Genomic DNA, 16956 nt, shown 5'->3' with positions numbered 1-16956 from the left:
AGTCACATATTTCGTATCTATTTATTATATTAGTTATAAAAAGTTTATAATCAGTCTAAAATTGAGAATATATATTTATATTTCCGTTTATAAAAGAATGTGAAAAGAAGATATTAAGGTGTACACTTAACTAAATTTTATAGTATCATTTATTGGTAAGCTAGATTATAGGAAGTAGTTTGGATTAAAAAAAAGAGTGAATTCGATTTTTAAATAGTTAGTCATTTTAATCATAATTAAAAATAAGTTTATTAAATTTTTACTGGCATTGAATTGTAAATATTGCGTAAGTTTAATGGTTAATCTTAATTTGTATTTTTCTTTTAATAGATTAGATAAAATAAACATAGCTACTAAAGAAACGCACTCAAAATAGTTTTGGTTTATAGTTCAGGCCTTTTTGGTTAATTCAAATTTTCATATTTTTTTTTTTTTACTTTAAATTTCCATTTATTAATAAAAAACCTTATTACAAACCCAAGACCCGGGCCAACAACTAAAAAAACGCAATAGAAAATACTAAAAGCCTAGACGGCCCAAACCATTACCTTTAACCGAACCTGCAGAAGGCAAGCAGTCAAGGACCAAAATCTGCATCAAAGAAATCAGTCAAAACTTTGAAGCCACACCGCTAGCACCGAGAACTCTCCTGGCGCCAAAACCTGTCTGCGAGCTATAGTTATCAAAGAAATTCATATTTTCATTGTTCAAAACAGTACCATTTAGTTAATTCTAACCACAATAGTTATGATGTGAATTTTAGGTTGCATGGAATCGGAAACGGATACGCAGAAACGAAACGTTTTGAAACACCGAAACATGATTTTAAATTTTTTTAAGAATGTAAATGTTAATAATTAATAAATATATACATATATAAATGACTGATATATGAGTACAATTGTTTTTTCTGTTTAGTATATCAAAGAAAGAAAATTGACAAATAACAATTTTATGTTAAGTATAAAAAAATGAAACAAATAATAGCTAAACATCAAAATCATATTAAATTTTAAAGTAGCAGATATCCAATACTTAAATATTGAATATTTTAACTCAAAATAAAGATACAAGTTACAAAATTTATTTTAAAAAGCATTTTTTCATATTTCTAAAGTGTAACGCAAGTTTCTATTTAGTTTTTAAAATAAAATTTTCAAGAAATAAGTTTCTAATAAGTTTTTACGAGTTTCCAAGAGATTTTGATTTCAAAATTTTTCTGAAACGTATCTATAGCTGAGTTTCCATGCAACTTATGTGAATGTTTAAGAAATATTATGTTTACAATATCGGGAAATATTTAATTTATTAAAAAGTAAAATAAATTGTAGTGATAATTTTAATTTATAGAAAAGCCGCGGCGTAGCGCGGGTGATTATCTAGTAGTTTCTAATAAAAATACTTCACGAAGATTCTTTAATCTTTTTGATATACCTTTTAGGTTGAGCGATCGCACAGAGGTCAACAGCAACGAGTTTCACGCTTACTGCTTGTCTCTCGCTACGTAAATCCCACTCACATGTTTAACCTAAATCTTCATTTTTCTTTTTTTCTTGTGGAATCTCTAAAGGTTTTATGTGAAATTGCAGACGAATCGACACAGCTATTTGGAATAATGAAGTTCCAACGGACACTCAAGAGCTTGCTTCAACCCTCATTCACGTTTGTTTGTTTGTTTGATCTTCTTTGTTATTTTGTTTTGTTCTCATAAAGTTTCAATCTTTCAATGTGGTTCTTCTTCTTTTGGGGGGTTAAGTATACTCATCTTTAACTGTTGTTTATGGTGAAGGTGGGTCAATGTAGATGTGATGATCAAACGAAGGCGGTGATCATGACGCTGATGATGTCAGTTAAGGTAAAACAGAAGAAGAGAGTTAGAAACTATTAGAAGTTTTGCTTATTTAGATATATGTTTGGTCCTTGTATATTATAATGCCTTTTTATGCCTTTTAATTTAGATATATGTTTGGTCCTTGTATATTATAATGCCTTTTTATGCTAACTGCGCAGAGTGCTTGTGAGCTTGGATGGTTCCCACAGAGAGAATCTCAACAACTGTTGGCTCTTGTAGACTCGGTATATATATATACTTCCAGACGAATTTTTAATTACAGACTAGCCAATGATTCTTTTTAAGTAGGTGATGTTTTTTTTTCTTCTTGTACAGATGTTGATGAGTTTCACCGGTCCTGAAAACGTCGGCTCTAGTCTAACTCCTAACGGTCCCGACAGTCTAATTCCACAAGTCATGGAGAGGTTGGTTGGCTGCAACTTTTTCTTATAATACTTTAGCTTTATAGAGATTGAGTAGTAGTCGAATGTATTTGACAACCGTCTTCTGTGTTCATTCACTTATCTCAGTCTCCTCCTTTTCTTCTGTGTCTGTTAGGTTCTATCCGTTTTTGAAGCTGAGGCAAATTCTTGTTTCTTCTGAGGCGGACGTAACTTTTATTTTATTTATTCAAAAGTTCTAAGCCCCTTTTTTTTCTTTTAAAAAAGTGTGTGCTTTAAGTTAATTTCTTTTCTCTTGTGGCAGTCAGAATCAATCGTATTGGTGAAGAACTTCCATATTTCGAAGAATCTTCTGCAACATTCTCCCAGACCGAGAGTAGTATGTATTGAAATTCTTATGTTATATGGATACCGTTTTACTACTCTGCTAGTCTTGGTGCCTACCTTTTGCTTCTTCAGTTAAATTCTCTTGGTTGCTCATACTATAATGAATGTCACTTAAGCATGTTATATTTTTTAGTATTTGTTTATGTATGCTTAATGGTTTATGTACAAGAATCTGTTGCTTGCTTGCTTGCTCTTCAGGGATTATTTGTTTTCCGGACAGACGACATAGGCAACTCTAGTTGTATCATACATCCTCAAGAAGTCAGGTGTGGTTTGATTGCTTTATCTCTTTCTATCAACCGAGGGAAGTAGTTTCTCTATGTTAATCCCACATTGCCTTTTATATGAAATTTCTATAGCTTTTCTTTGAATGCAAGGGCAGTTGACAATAGATATATCAACTCAATGGTTTGTGTTTTTCTTTTTTTGAACTTCTTACTTGAAAAGTTCTTTTGAAGTACTTACAAGTAATATTTTTTTGTAAAATTTTGTTTTCAGGATTCTAGGCCGCAGCGTCCAACAAATGTTGCTAAACTGCTCCACCCTGGGACAAATCTTCTGCAAACTATAGGCTGTTTTGGAGGTTTCTTGTTCAATTCATTTTTTTTTTAATTCAACATCTTTTATTTCGTCTCCTTGTTTTCAACGATAAATGAACAGATACTCATTTTGCTTACAGGTAGTTACTTCATTGCTATTGGCTTATTCGATGACATACCACTCCCCGTCTATCCTTCGCTGGAAGATTATGTTCATTCTGAAGTTATTGAATCTGATTCAGGTAATTCAAAGTTTTTTTTTTAAGTCACTAGAGTTAATTGCATATCAAATTCTGTTTTTCAATTTTTGTCTGTAGCCTGTGACATACCTAAAGGCCCATCAAGGATATCTCTCAGCTGTCCTATAAGGTATCCGTGAATGTATTTCTAGCTTTTGTTGAATTTCAAAGTTACATTAACCTTTTGTATGATGAACACTCAGCCGCACGCGTATCAAACTTCCTGTGAAGGGTCATGCCTGCAAGCATCTTCAGGTGACACATTTTTCTATTCAGTATAGTAGTTTTCTCAGTAATATTCTTCCTCAACTCTGTTATGACATGTTGCTTTATGTTTGTTAGTGTTGTGATTTCTGGAACTATATCAAAATAAACACGAGGGTTCCAACATGGTGCTGTCCGCATTGCCATCAGTCTGTCTGCTATACTGACATCCGTTTAGATCAAAGCATGATAAAGGCAAAGTAGCAAGCTCACTTACTTCTTATGGTACAGGACATACATTAAATAACCTAAAACCTTGTCTAATTAAATATCCAACAGATTCTAGAAGAGGTGGGGAATAATGTGACCGACGTGGTTATTATCTCTCCTGATGGATCATGGAAAGTTGTAACGGAGAACGAGGAGAATGTGGAAGCTGTGCATCATCACGGAGACTCAAGTAGCTCCCAGAACTTGAGGCCAGATGTTTTTTTGGATCTTACAAGAGATGAGAATGAAACGGAAACAACCGGAAGCACTCAGATTCCTTCTGCTGCAGCAGGAGGAGAAGTCATCCACATGCCATTCTTTCCAACCTCATCTCCTCAAGATACTGCTTATACGGGAAACTCTCACATATCTACTATGCCTGCTGCTGCTGCTGCTCCTCACTCTTCTCGATATCAAGGGTCGTCCCTTGGAGTTTCTCTAGGCAGAGACTCTTGTTTGATGGAGAGGTGGAACCACCACAACAACTATGCTCAGTTTCATCATCAATATGCAATGCAGGTTTGTAATCATCTATAATCTTATGGCTGTTTTTTTTTTTGTGTTTTGTATGTGTTTTTTCATCTGTTTGCAGAACCAGAGGAGCGTGTCCCCTGTACAGGAAAGACCAATCCCATCTTCCATTACATATCCCCAAACTTTTGCTTTCAACTATGGAAGAGGGACCTCCGACCAGAGACACATGCAAAGACAGAATCCTGGTGGTGCAGGGGAACACTTGTCATCGCGTGAGTTCATGAACTTGACTCCTGATAACTCTGCAAACAGGCCCCCACAGATCCGGATGATGCGAGGCAGCATAGCGCCCGGTTCTACAAGGTATGACCACCTGATCATTCAACCTACCCAGAGGCCGGTTCAGTCACAAGCTCAAACACTTCCTCCATCTCAGCCAACTGGTTACAATCACCTCCCTGTTCAGACGCAAGCTCAAGCACTTCCTCCACTTGAACCAACAGCTTACAGTTACGTCCCTGTTCAGTCACAAGCTCAAACACTTCCTCCTCCACCTCAAGCTTTTTTGGCGCATCCAAGCAATCCGGTTGGTACTAATGAAACACAAGCTGGGAGCAGTTCACTGCCCGTGTCGGGAGATGTTGCGCCACTAGGGTCGTTTTGGTCAGTAAGTAGCATATAAGTTGAACAAAAAAAAAAGCAATAAACAGTCAGTAAGTAGCATATAAGTCGGTTTTTTGGGTACTTACCGGTTTAGGCTTCCGGTATGTACATGGGGAAAGTTGTTTTTCGGTCTAAGGTATTCTTGAGATTCACGCAATGTGAAAACACTAGGATATTGTTTGATCTTTTTTTTTTGTATTTGATTAGATCCTAAAAACCTAACTCAAAAAGTTTGCATTCTGGTACGTCCATACAGGTGTTCATTTTTGTCTGATATACTCATATACCTAACTTAAGCATAACTTAAAAAGATTAAGACATTAAAGAGTTTTAATGATAAAGAGTTTATCTAATGCAGTGGGCCAAGGAAGCCATATCTCAATATTCATGAGGTCGCAGTTCTTACTTATCCTATCATGTTATCAAACATCTCAATATCATGCAATCATAATCAAATTTGTAACCGTTGTCAAAGTGTCTAAGTTATTCATAAGTGTATTTTTTTAAAACTAAATCACTCAACTTCAGTTTTTATCTATCTTTTTTTTTTTGAACAACCAGTTTTTATCTATCATGTTATCAAAATCCCATCCTACAAAACTAATTTTAAATAAGTTTCTTTAGGCTCTTGATTTCATGGCTTTAGTTAAAACATTAACCGTTACAAATTTTTTTTTTTAAAACATATATAAATATATATACAATACACCGGTTACCAGTCACCACAACTTTATTGGATCAAGTACCACAGTTTTATACCATGGCTAGTGCAACTCTATTTTCTATTTTATATATATTCTACTAAGACAGAATATTTTTATCTATTACCTTGATATATTTTGAAAATTACTTCTTTGCCATTATTAGACTACTTTGAAATAAAATCTAATAAATAAGCAGATAGGTTGATGGTAGTTCAAAAGAAAAATAGATAGGTTGAAGTGGTGGCATTCAAAGCCGGTGAAGGACAAGCCACCCAAGCAACTGATTAGGGTATCTAAATTAATAGGATATATTTTTTTTAAAAAAAATAGTTGTATCTACAAATAAATAAATCTTATAAGTTTTTTTATTAAATTATAATTTATTAGGCATTTTTAGTTAGAATAAAATTTATTAAAAATCTAGTTCTCATTTATCTTGAATTCAGATTTGAACAATTCCAAAATTATGAATTTGTTTTTGGATTTTTGTTTAATTTTTGAAAATTTAATAGATGCAAGTGAAGATATTTTGAGGATATCATGCTTGAATCTTGAAGTTTCTTTAAGGAATGTTACGCTTTCATATATAGTTGGTGATGATTTTTTTAATAAACTAAAGATTCTTCGATAATCAATGTCCAAAAAATTTCGAAACAAACAAATTGTTTATAGCATATTGTTGACTGTTTCGGTGTAGTTGCCACATGGGATAGAAGTTTTTTGAAATTGATGCTAATAAAGATTTAACCAGAAAAATTAAATTAGTTAGTTATATTATCAATTGAAATGGTTATGGTTTAAAGACTTGTCTATATGATTTTAATGGATGATTTTATAGAAAAAATGTAAGTAAAGTTATATTTCTAACAATAAGTGTATATAATATCGCTGTTTTTATAAATAAATTTTAGGTTTTGTTTTTTTAATGAATATTTACATTAGTTTTAACTGTTTTGTGATATTAATAAAATTTGTTACAAAAGTATAGTTTTAAATTTTGGTTAGGGCAATATCAAAGGTTAGCGTAGCACTGGTGGCATTGGTAGGTACTGTGTCATCATACCAAAAACGTGAACTATTCAAATTATAAATACGAATTTATACTATTATTTTTTAAACATGGAAACGCATCTATTATTTTATCTTCAAGAGTTGTGATATTATAATCCAAAAGACAATAATTCGAAGGGAGACATCAATATACGAAAGACGACAAGAGAACACCGTATGAGTGAATAAGAGCCAACCTCGTGCTTATAAACATTATATATCTACCGAATATTAACTGGACATCTGAAGGAGAGAGAGAATGAATCCAGTGGACCACGAAATTATTCAAATTAATTAAACAAGTTAGTAATAGAATCTTAATAATATACACTTTTTTTTTTATAAAAGGACACATTTTATATCTTTTAGGCCGATCTTTCAAAACGACACTATAATAGAATCTTTTTCACCAAAAACACACACAAAAAATGACCAAAATATATTTCATTAAAAAGTAAAAAAAAAGATTAAAAAGGTTAAAAACTCTTCCAGTCTTACTTATAAATATATAAATATATATAATTGTTAAATATATATATATATATATATAACTATTTAAACAGATAATAAAAATGAAAAAATGAAAATTTTTATTATTGTTTTTGAATCATATGTTTTTGAATTAAAACTTTTAGATAAATTTTCTTTCAAATTCGTTTAAAAAAATTGTTTTGAAATCCAAATTTTAAATTTTTATCCTAAATTTTAAGTTTTTACTTTTTTATTTTGTTTTAAATCCTAATCCCCCCCCAAAGAAAAACCTTTTAATGAATAATTTTAGTTTTCAAACTCTTATGTGCTATATTTTTAATAAAAAAACTTTTATGGTCATCCTATAAAATTTCTTTATATTTTAACCAAATTCACAAGTACTATATTTTCTATTGGAACTCCCACTTGTCTGTTACAATAATCTGTTATAACTGTACAAAACTCCCATTCTTGTGAAGTTTTCTTTTTTTTCTTACACTTTTTAAGCAAGTGGCATTCAAAAGCATATATGGGGATCAGGAGCCAGCAAATGTGATAGTGTAGTTGTACAATATTCTTTCCAAATAAGTTTTGATACTCTCATGATCCTTTGTGTCTTCAATAAACCTCATACTTCTTTACTATATTATCTTCTATTTTCTTATATCTTCTAATTTACCATGTTTCAGAAAGAAAAAAAATCTTATAATTTACCATTACTACTATGGCTATGGCCTATGTGGTTTATATTTGATATTGCCATCTCATGTGATTATGTAAGGTTTAAGGGGTTTGACTTCCTACTTAATTTGCTTTTTCATTTTAAGTATTCTTTCTTCTTGTTGTAGTGTTTATTTTTTATTTATTGATTTAAAATATGACAAACAAGTTGTCTCGTCCCATTCCGTCCCATTCAACGGATCTGTTTTCAATAAGGTTGTCAGATCCGCACGGACCGCGGTCCCTGTAATGGTTGACCAAACCTGCCCCACCAAAAATGTAGATCTTTGTGGGTCGGCCTGCAGGACATGGAATTACATACGGGCATATGGCTTTAGACACTTCAAAACATGATTCTGATTGTTTCAGCTGCTTCAAGACGTTTCAGCATGTGAGTCAAGTTGAAGATTGAATTGGATTAGACAAGACACTTGTTTAACGACACTCACGATGTGAACCTTAACTGCTGCAGGTAGAGGCGACGTGAAGACTAGAACCACCATCAGAGTTCCACTCTTCATTATCGGAAGTCCTATACGGTTTTGTCAGTAGAAAAAGAATTGAATCACCTTTTCATTTTCTTTCTCTTTTTATTTTTCTTTTTTTTCATATGGAAAGTGAAGTGAAAAAATGATGTTTACTGATATTTGTTTTTCCGTATAATATGTTTCGGCTCATCCTGCATAAGGCTCACATGCATCCTACAAGAACATGTCCCTAAAGTTTCACAACTTTACGGGCCTACAATATCAAAACTCAATAATGTCCCATTACAAATATTTTCGGGTTAGATCCGCGGTCCAAGTTCAGCATGCATCCCATAAGAACTGAAACGCCTTTTCATTTTCTTTCTTTTTTCTTTTTCTTTTTCAGATGGAAAGTGAAAAAAATGATATTTACTGATCTTTGTTTTTCTGTATGACTGTTTCGGCTCATCCTGCTAAAAATCTATCCCGCAGAAGGCTCATATGCATCCCACAAAAAATTATCCTTAAAATCCCACAACTTTACGGGCCTACAATATCAAAACTTAATACCACTCTATTACAAGTAGTTTTGGATTAGACCTGCGGTCCAAGTTCAACATTGCATCTCTATCAACACTTAACTTTCTTTTGTTTTGTGCACAGGAGTATTGTCGTTACAAAAAAAAAAAAAAAAAAAAGTGCACAGGAGTATTGTTTTCCCCCATCTTGATTTCATGTTTTTTTCCCTGAAAAAAAATGATTTCATGTTTATCTCTCTTAACGTTTTCATTGATTGTTGTATGTTTTATGGTTTTTCTTATATTGCCACACTTCATGATCTTGACTTTCCTTTTATCTCCTTTTATCTTGATCTTCAGTTACTGATACTTTTTTGTCGGCTTGTCTATGATTATATTACTGTGTTCACTGTTCATTCACTGTTCAGGTATCTTGAGCGAGTAACTAAAATACAAGAGGTTTTCAAATCCAGAACAAAAGCTTTCAAAACGCTGTAATTTAATTACTAACAATAATTTAATTTTGTAAAATAGTAAATAAATATTCTTCTGGATCCACCGGCCCTATCTAAAATAATTTTCTTAGGAAACCACCTTGCTAGTGAAAAAGAAAAAGGAAACCACCTTGTTATTATTAATTAATGCTTTTAGGTCACGATTTGTTATTGAAGTACCCACTTTCTTCCTCACATGGAAAATGGACATTGTAGGTCTTAAATATAATGAGTCAGCAAAAGGAAGCCACACACCGTAAAATTCCAAATTGAGATTCTTGAAGATACGAGTCAGTCACTATCTTTTTTGTTGTCACATTATATCACTGAGGAGGAATCACTTTTCTCTTATATATTTTATTTTTGTTGCTACTGCGCCTTTTTCTTTCTCTTATTTTAAAAGTTCAAAGAGGCCGGCAATTAAAGAAAGTTTCACACAGAAATAAAATATTAGTCAGTGCATCTCTAATTAAGCGTGCGTTGATAGTTGGTTATCAACCTGAGGTAGATAAGAAGTTCAATATACTAATCAAAATGTAAATCTGAACCCTTCTTTTCCGAAATAATTAAGCCGAAGTATATAATATAACTCGATGGTTAAAGCTACATTCGGCTGTAATTCATCATCGTTTGCGTCTGACAAAGCCGTCTGCGATAACACATACTACTCAATTTGTGTAAACCTACTGCTACGGCATATCAAGTTTCATCACAACTTATTTAGGTCACCTCCAACCTAACACTAAAACTTTATTTTGGCGTGATTTTGACACAAATTTTTTTTCTAACCCAACGTTAAAAGTTACATTATTTTAGTGCAACACTATAATTTCACATTAAATTTGTTGTATAATTATTCACCACGGTAAAACACTATTTATCCCAATAAAATACTGTTCACTTATTTTACTAATAGAACACATAATTAAATAAGTAAAAAATATAAATATAAATACATATGATATTATAAAATTACTTTTAGCATTAAATTTAATGTTGTGGTGGGATATGAACATTTTTAGTGTTTAAATTACATTAAAATAATGTGATTTTGACACTGACTGGAGATGCTTTTACAAGTTTGATAGGTCATCCACAGAAGGTGGTTTTTTTAATTAAATTAATAACTAAAGTATAAATTAGAGAAATAAAGAAGAGAGCAGATAAAGAACAGCTCTTCCCGAAGAGACCATGGCTTCTTTATTCTACAGGTGTCAACTTTAACTTGGTGTATATTATTTTAATATTAAAAAGGTACTCAAGAGACTTGAGCAAGTTCTTTGCCATTGCTGAAGGCCTAGCTATCTTTGACTGTTCTCAATTCATGTGCCAAGAACAACTCATCGTCTCTCAACAGACAAAACAAAGAAAAAACATTTTCATTTACTCTATTACTAGTCACACGTGCAATATGATTATCATACTACTACTCCTGTGAACGAGTCATTGTATGCTTTTTTTTCGGTTAAAGAGTCATTGTATGCTTATCTACGTAAATAACTGTCAACTAAAAATATTAGTGTAAATGTGGCCCTTAAGAAATGGTAAGGCCGAGCAGCTAAAGACGGTGAAACACCTTTGTTTTGCAGAGAAACTTGAAAATTCAAAGGTTGTTGATGATTTCCTGATGATCTTGTTACCAAAATAAGCGATCAAAGCCTGTCGATATCAAAAATAGATATGACAATCGAAATGCGAGGAGAAACCGGTGCGCATGATACGGTTTGAATAAATATGGATTTGTAGTTTCTGGATTTGCTTACAAGTAATCTTGAATTAGGTAATTGGCAACAAATAACGTGCACGCCTTTTTCCTATGTAAACTTCAAACCGCTATCAACGCGTTTACTATTGCATGCAACTACTCCATCATGCCAACTCATTTCAATTCGTGATATATTGATTATACATACACACGTAAGGAAAAATTACATCTACTCTTTTTTTTTCAACAATATTACAATTCGTAGTATTTATATTGGTCTTTGCATATATATACGACAAGTGATGTCTGAGGCTTGACTTTTTTGCTAACGGTGATTAAGAAACCAGTTAGGTGTATATATATATACACCTCTATACGATAAATGATTCTTGCAATTTTTTTTTTGTATTTAAGCTTACACATTTTCTTAATATCCGCCATGGAAAACATGTAATTTTTTCTTTGGTCAATGGGATAAATTATTGATTTTTTTGACAAAACCGTACATTGATATTCTAAGACGAAAATTTCGAAATGAGTTTTCTTTTCTTTAAACGACTATATATTGAAACAAATAAAAAAATTTAGTGGAAACAAAGAAACTATGTATATACGGTCCAAGATGATTAGGGTATTTATGGATAGTTTTGTTCAGTCCAGTAATTCGAAATATGTAACAATAGTAGCTAGTTAGTTTATGCAACACGGATTAATAATTTTTCATAATACATAAAAGTAGTGCATCACAATTTTCAATCTATATTACTGAATGAAGAAGGGATAACAGTCTTACCAAAAAAAAGAAGGGATAAGTGAAAAAACTAATTGATAAAGACGATTAATCTAAACCAAGTTTCAAAAAAAAAAAGATGCTGAATCACATAACTCTTTAAAATATCACATGACAGACGGCCAGCAAAAGGTCAAGTGAACCCCATTAGAATCATTAAAGAGTTCAAATACAAAAGAACAAGAAATTAATAAAAAAACGAATAGAAACGTGACAAAAAGGAAAAGATGGAAGCTGACCTCTGGCTTTCCTTCCTCCATTACTCAAGGAGTATAAATATGCTTTTCTCTCGCCTCTGTCTTCTTCAAATCGAAGCAACAAAGCATATCTTTTTGGCTAATACTCAAAAACACCTTTTAGCCAAAAATTCTTGAGGGAGACAAACTGATCAAGATTCAAGATGACCATGTCGGAGAATCAAAGAAATCTTGAAGCTGGGTTGTTACTGAACAAGAACCGAAACGACATCAACGAGTGTCGTATCACTGTGGCTGTGCTCTTCAGTACTTTCGCCGCTGTTTGTGGCTCTTTCTGCTTTGGTTGTGCGGTTAGTCAAATCTTTACTTGCTTTTTATTTTGTCTGGGTTCTAAACAATAATAACAAATAGTTTCTATCCAAAAAAATGAGATTATGCTTATTATAATTTGTATATATAGAATTAACTAAGAACGTTGGATATTACAGTTGGGTTATTCATCAATGGCTCAAACTGGGATCATAAATGATTTAGGCCTCTCTGTTGCACAGGTAAGAAACCAAAACCCTTTCATGTTTCTTCCTCACTCAAACTATAGATTACCTTTTACATTTTTGCTTACATTTGTGTCCTTTTTATTACTTCAGTACTCCATGTTTGGATCTATCATGACTTTCGGAGGGATGTTTGGTGCCATCTTTAGTGGAAAGGTCGCAGATATCATCGGTAGAAAAGGGGTAATTTTAAACTTACCATCTCTACTATCAGATTTTTATTACCATCTCTACTCATAGTTATTTTAAATTTAATTTTCTCAATGTTCTTTATATAAAAAAACACAGACAATGTGGTTTGCTCAAGTTTTCTGCATCGCCGGCTGGCTTGCGATAGCGTTTGCACAGGACACGATTTGGCTAGATGCTGGAAGATTTTCCACGGGAGTTGCGGTTGGTTTATTCAGCTATGTGGTAATTATTCTTTTACTTTCTTGCTTCTTTATATATAATTTATGTATATAAATTTAAACTGACACTGTTTTAACTCTGTTACTATCAGATACCAGTTTATATTGCAGAAATTACACCAAAACATGTTCGAGGAGCATTTGTATTTGCTAATCAGGTAATTTAAAAATAATTAGGGAGTAATGAAAATTTAGCTAAAAAACATTTTTATACTAGTGATCTTAAAATTTCTTTAAACGTTTATTACAGCTGATGCAAAGTTGTGGGTGTTCATTATACTATGTCATTGGAAATTTCGTTCATTGGCGTAATTTAGCTTTAATCGGTAAGCTTAATCGCATTCAAACCTTCTTTCGAGCTGTTTAATTGATGAAAGAAGAAGAATAATTTATTGGTTTCTTTTCTCAGGTCTGATTCCATGTATTTTGCAAGTTGTGACTTTGTTCTTCATTCCAGAGTCCCCTAGATTGCTGGTATGTTCAGAGTTTAATGGACCCTTTAAAAAAGTCTTGGATCTTTTTAGAAAAACAAGTGAAGTGATGATTACAATTTGGTGGTGTGTAGGGAAAATGGGGGCGTGAAAAAGAATGTAGAGCTTCATTGCAGCTTCTCCGTGGGGATGATGCTGACGTCTCTGAAGAAGCCAACACTATCAAAGTACTACTTAATTCTCTTTTCAAGCATCTCTGTTTTCAAATACTCGTTGTTTCAACTCAATACGTGACTAATAATTAAATCCTACGTTAGGAAACCATGGCGTTGTTTGATCAAGGACCAAAATCTAGGATTATGGACTTGTTCCAGAGAAGATATGGTCCATCTCTTGTTGTAAGTTAGCCTAAAAACGTTTTGTGGTGAAGATAACGTTTTTTTTTCTCCATTGCCGTTTACTGAAAGTTTATGACGGTTTCTTCATAGATTGGTGTGGGGCTAATGCTTCTGCAACAGCTCTCCGGAAGCTCAGGGATTATGTTCTATGTCGGTAGCGTATTTGATAAAGGAGGTAAACAGATATAAAAGACAAAACTCTGTTTTGCATGTAACAATAATTGATTTGTCTTTGTCTGTGAGTTAACAAATCTTTTTTTTTTAATTCTTGACAGGATTTCCAAGCAGCATTGGCTCAATGATTCTTGCAGTGATCATGGTATGTCTCTGCACATAGTAGTTTCATTCTGTTTTTTTCAGTAAACCCTCCAAGGAGTACACTTAGTTATTGTGTTATTGTTTGTAGATACCAAAAGCTATATTGGGTCTGATTTTGGTTGAGAAAATGGGACGAAGGCCGCTTCTACTGGTAAAGTTAACCTTTGCTATATTTTCAGATCAAATGTGAAATGAAGCAAAGTCATTCCTTAACATAATGTTTTAATTACAGGCATCTACTACTGGAATGTGCCTTTTCAGCTTGTTCCTTGCATTTTCCTTCAGCTTTCGGGTAAAATTAACAACTTTCTAAACCAAAACACGACATCAAAACTTTGAATCTACTCTGTTGGATTTACATTTATCATATCTATTTTCTTGTTGGGCAGTCATATGGCATGCTAGATGAACTCACTCCAATCTTTACATGTATCGGTGTTGTGGTACGTACAAAATCATTTATAGACATAAGCGCAATGCTCTTTGTATGAAACTGATCTGATTTTCACATGATGCTTCTTTCACGAAAATAGGGTTTCCTCTCTTCATTTGCCATAGGCATGGGAGGCTTACCATGGATCATCATGTCTGAGGTACAAACCAACATAAACTTCTTTCAAGAAACTCCTTCTCGAAGTCAATAAGCTCTAAACAGAAAACATTTTTTTCTATTTTGGTTGCAGATTTTCCCGATGAATGTGAAAGTTTCAGCTGGGACTATTGTTACCTTAGCCAACTGGTCCTTTAGTTGGATTGTAGCTTTAGCCTACAACTTCATGTTAGAGTGGAACGCATCAGGTATGTTACATGGTCAATTAAAGTTCATGTTTACACTTTACAAATTAGATTATTTCTTTAATTCTTAAGGCTTACTGTATTTCAGGAACATTCTTGATCTTCTCTAGTATATGCGCTGCGGGTATATCTTTTATTTATGCGATGGTACCCGAAACAAAAGGAAGAACACTTGAAGATATACAAGCTTCTCTTACAGATTTTCTACAATGAGTTTGAGATTTACATGTTCCATTGTTATTTTTTTTTACTCAAGTGGGGGAGGTTTATAGTAGTTTTTGGTATAATTGTTTCCTCATTTGTACAATAGAGAGAAGAGATCAGTTGGGAAAAATTCTTAGATCTCTATGTTACTCAGCTACTCCCAATTATGTATAGTATAGTCCCACTTACGGCAAAAGAAAGTTATAAAGTTATTTTCAGTTACTGTAACTTTTTTTGGTAGTTTTCACAATACAGATGTACAATAAATTACGACGGAATATGTATATACTTTCCCAATAACATTCAGCTATCGTTTATGTAATGTTATAAAATAGTGATGTATTTCTTTTTGAAAATTTATTTTGATTTTGAAATTTAATTCTCAAGATAACTTGGCTATCGATGTGCCAACCACACAGGTGAAATTTAATTCTCAAGGTAGCTTGGCTATCGATGTGCCAACCACACACCTGTGACAAGTTGAGTAAATCTAATTTGCATAACTCATAAGGATCAGTCCTTTGAAAGTATAACAAACCTACGGAGGTTTTAATAACCTTGACTCTCTCTTTGTTAGTTGCAAACTTGCAAACAGTGTCGATCCAACCTTTTCAAAAAAAAAATTATGCCTTACACTCGTTTAAAATTTTATATCTTTATCATTCATGTAAATTTTGTTTTGTGTCATATATACAACTAAATTTTTTGTTTAGAACTGTAATACCTCAAGCGGTCGGTTCCTTCGCATATGTTCCCGACCGGCCCTGCTTGCAAACTATTGAATTTTAAATCTCGCGTAATTATTTCTCACAAGCGGTATCTTATTGTATAGTACTATATTATTATTAAACTATCGTGGTTGGCAGCTTTTGCATGTCTTCAGCATGATTTGTGAAGCAGAATCACTTTTAGAAAGATATATTTCTCAATAAATCAGAATGGAACAAAGCGAGCATGTGGGAATGATCTCATGAATCACCTTTTCCTGTTTCCATGATCTTGTCGATTTGATTGTTGTTTTTTTTTAATTAGAAAGTTGTTCTAGAAATCGCTAATGGAGTAGACAGAGTAACAGTATATAGTCCAGTCACTTAATCGCTGACTAGTCAATGCCTCTGTTCAAAGTTAAACATTAATTCCATTGCGTTAGTTTCTTCTAAGGTCCAACATGTTACGTAACATTCAATTTTGTTAGAAGAATAAACGAAAGAACGAAATATGAAGATGAACCAACTTAACTCAAAGTATTGGTAAAACCGTAAAACTGTAAATATTTGAAAATATCCAGTTAGCAACAAACTAGTCAATTAGTTGGTCAAAAAAAAGTTGGTAGGTTACTTGCCAAGTTGCCATAATCGCGTTGCGTTACGAATACGTAAAAACTGCACTGTTTGCTAAAGTCTGAGTAAAAATAGTGAATTATGATTTGGTTTCTGTGATCCAGTGGCTTGACAAAAACTAAAGAGGGCCTATAAATGTTTGAGCTTAAAAGCCCAAGTATATAGACAACATATTTGGTTAGAAAATGGGGCAAAAGAAAGATATACAATTGGGCCATAGATTACAGGCCACAAACCTTCTTTAATAACCCGTTGAACACAAAGTCAGTTGGTATGCGATACTACTTTTGAAGTTTGAACCTACTATGTTTATGCCTAGAGTATAATTGGATACTACATGACAAAGTTCTTTTCGGTCACTTTCTCTTTAATCAAAGGGATA

The 16956-nt window shown here is 32.9% G+C and overlaps 3 protein-coding genes across 4 annotated transcripts in view; all 3 read left to right on the top strand.

Annotated features, from left to right (window-relative positions):
- LOC108843157 (E4 SUMO-protein ligase PIAL1-like) overlaps positions 1-5259 on the top strand; it is a 7507-nt gene extending 2248 nt beyond the window's left edge. Inside the window, exons 2-17 of one of the 2 annotated variants that reach the window (XM_057004719.1) lie at positions 1442-1504; positions 1590-1662; positions 1790-1855; positions 2011-2076; positions 2168-2256; positions 2390-2441; positions 2537-2611; positions 2818-2885; positions 2979-3027; positions 3118-3202; positions 3299-3400; positions 3476-3527; positions 3601-3652; positions 3740-3856; positions 3941-4390; positions 4464-5259. In XM_057004719.1, coding sequence (XP_056860699.1) covers positions 1442-1504; positions 1590-1662; positions 1790-1855; positions 2011-2076; positions 2168-2256; positions 2390-2441; positions 2537-2611; positions 2818-2885; positions 2979-3027; positions 3118-3202; positions 3299-3400; positions 3476-3527; positions 3601-3652; positions 3740-3856; positions 3941-4390; positions 4464-5027 — 2023 coding nt within the window. In that variant the 3' untranslated portion in view covers positions 5028-5259. Of the gene's footprint in view, positions 1-1441; positions 1505-1589; positions 1667-1789; positions 1856-2010; positions 2077-2167; positions 2257-2389; positions 2442-2536; positions 2612-2817; positions 2886-2978; positions 3028-3117; positions 3203-3298; positions 3401-3475; positions 3528-3600; positions 3653-3739; positions 3857-3940; positions 4391-4463 lie in introns of both variants that reach the window. The other variant, XM_057004723.1, reaches the window with a different exon arrangement.
- The window catches only part of LOC108843150 (uncharacterized), an 83252-nt gene that overhangs the window by 40534 nt on the left and 25762 nt on the right, over positions 1-16956 (top strand). The gene's annotated exons all lie outside the window — the stretch shown is intronic.
- On the top strand, positions 12201-15462 carry LOC108832558 (sugar transporter ESL1). The gene is made up of 17 exons (XM_018606061.2): positions 12201-12474; positions 12613-12675; positions 12772-12861; positions 12967-13092; positions 13181-13246; positions 13339-13414; positions 13498-13562; positions 13654-13746; positions 13837-13917; positions 14008-14092; positions 14193-14236; positions 14324-14386; positions 14468-14527; positions 14625-14678; positions 14769-14828; positions 14919-15033; positions 15119-15462. The coding sequence occupies exons 1-17, from the start codon at positions 12328-12330 to the stop codon at positions 15241-15243; spliced, it is 1413 nt and encodes a 470-aa protein (XP_018461563.2). The 5' UTR covers positions 12201-12327; the 3' UTR covers positions 15244-15462.

Source organism: Raphanus sativus, chromosome 1 (genome assembly GCF_000801105.2).
Source record: "Raphanus sativus cultivar WK10039 chromosome 1, ASM80110v3, whole genome shotgun sequence".
NCBI lineage: Eukaryota > Viridiplantae > Streptophyta > Magnoliopsida > Brassicales > Brassicaceae > Raphanus > Raphanus sativus.
Note: the sequence above shows the minus strand (reverse complement) of the source record. Positions and strands in the feature narration are given on the sequence as shown.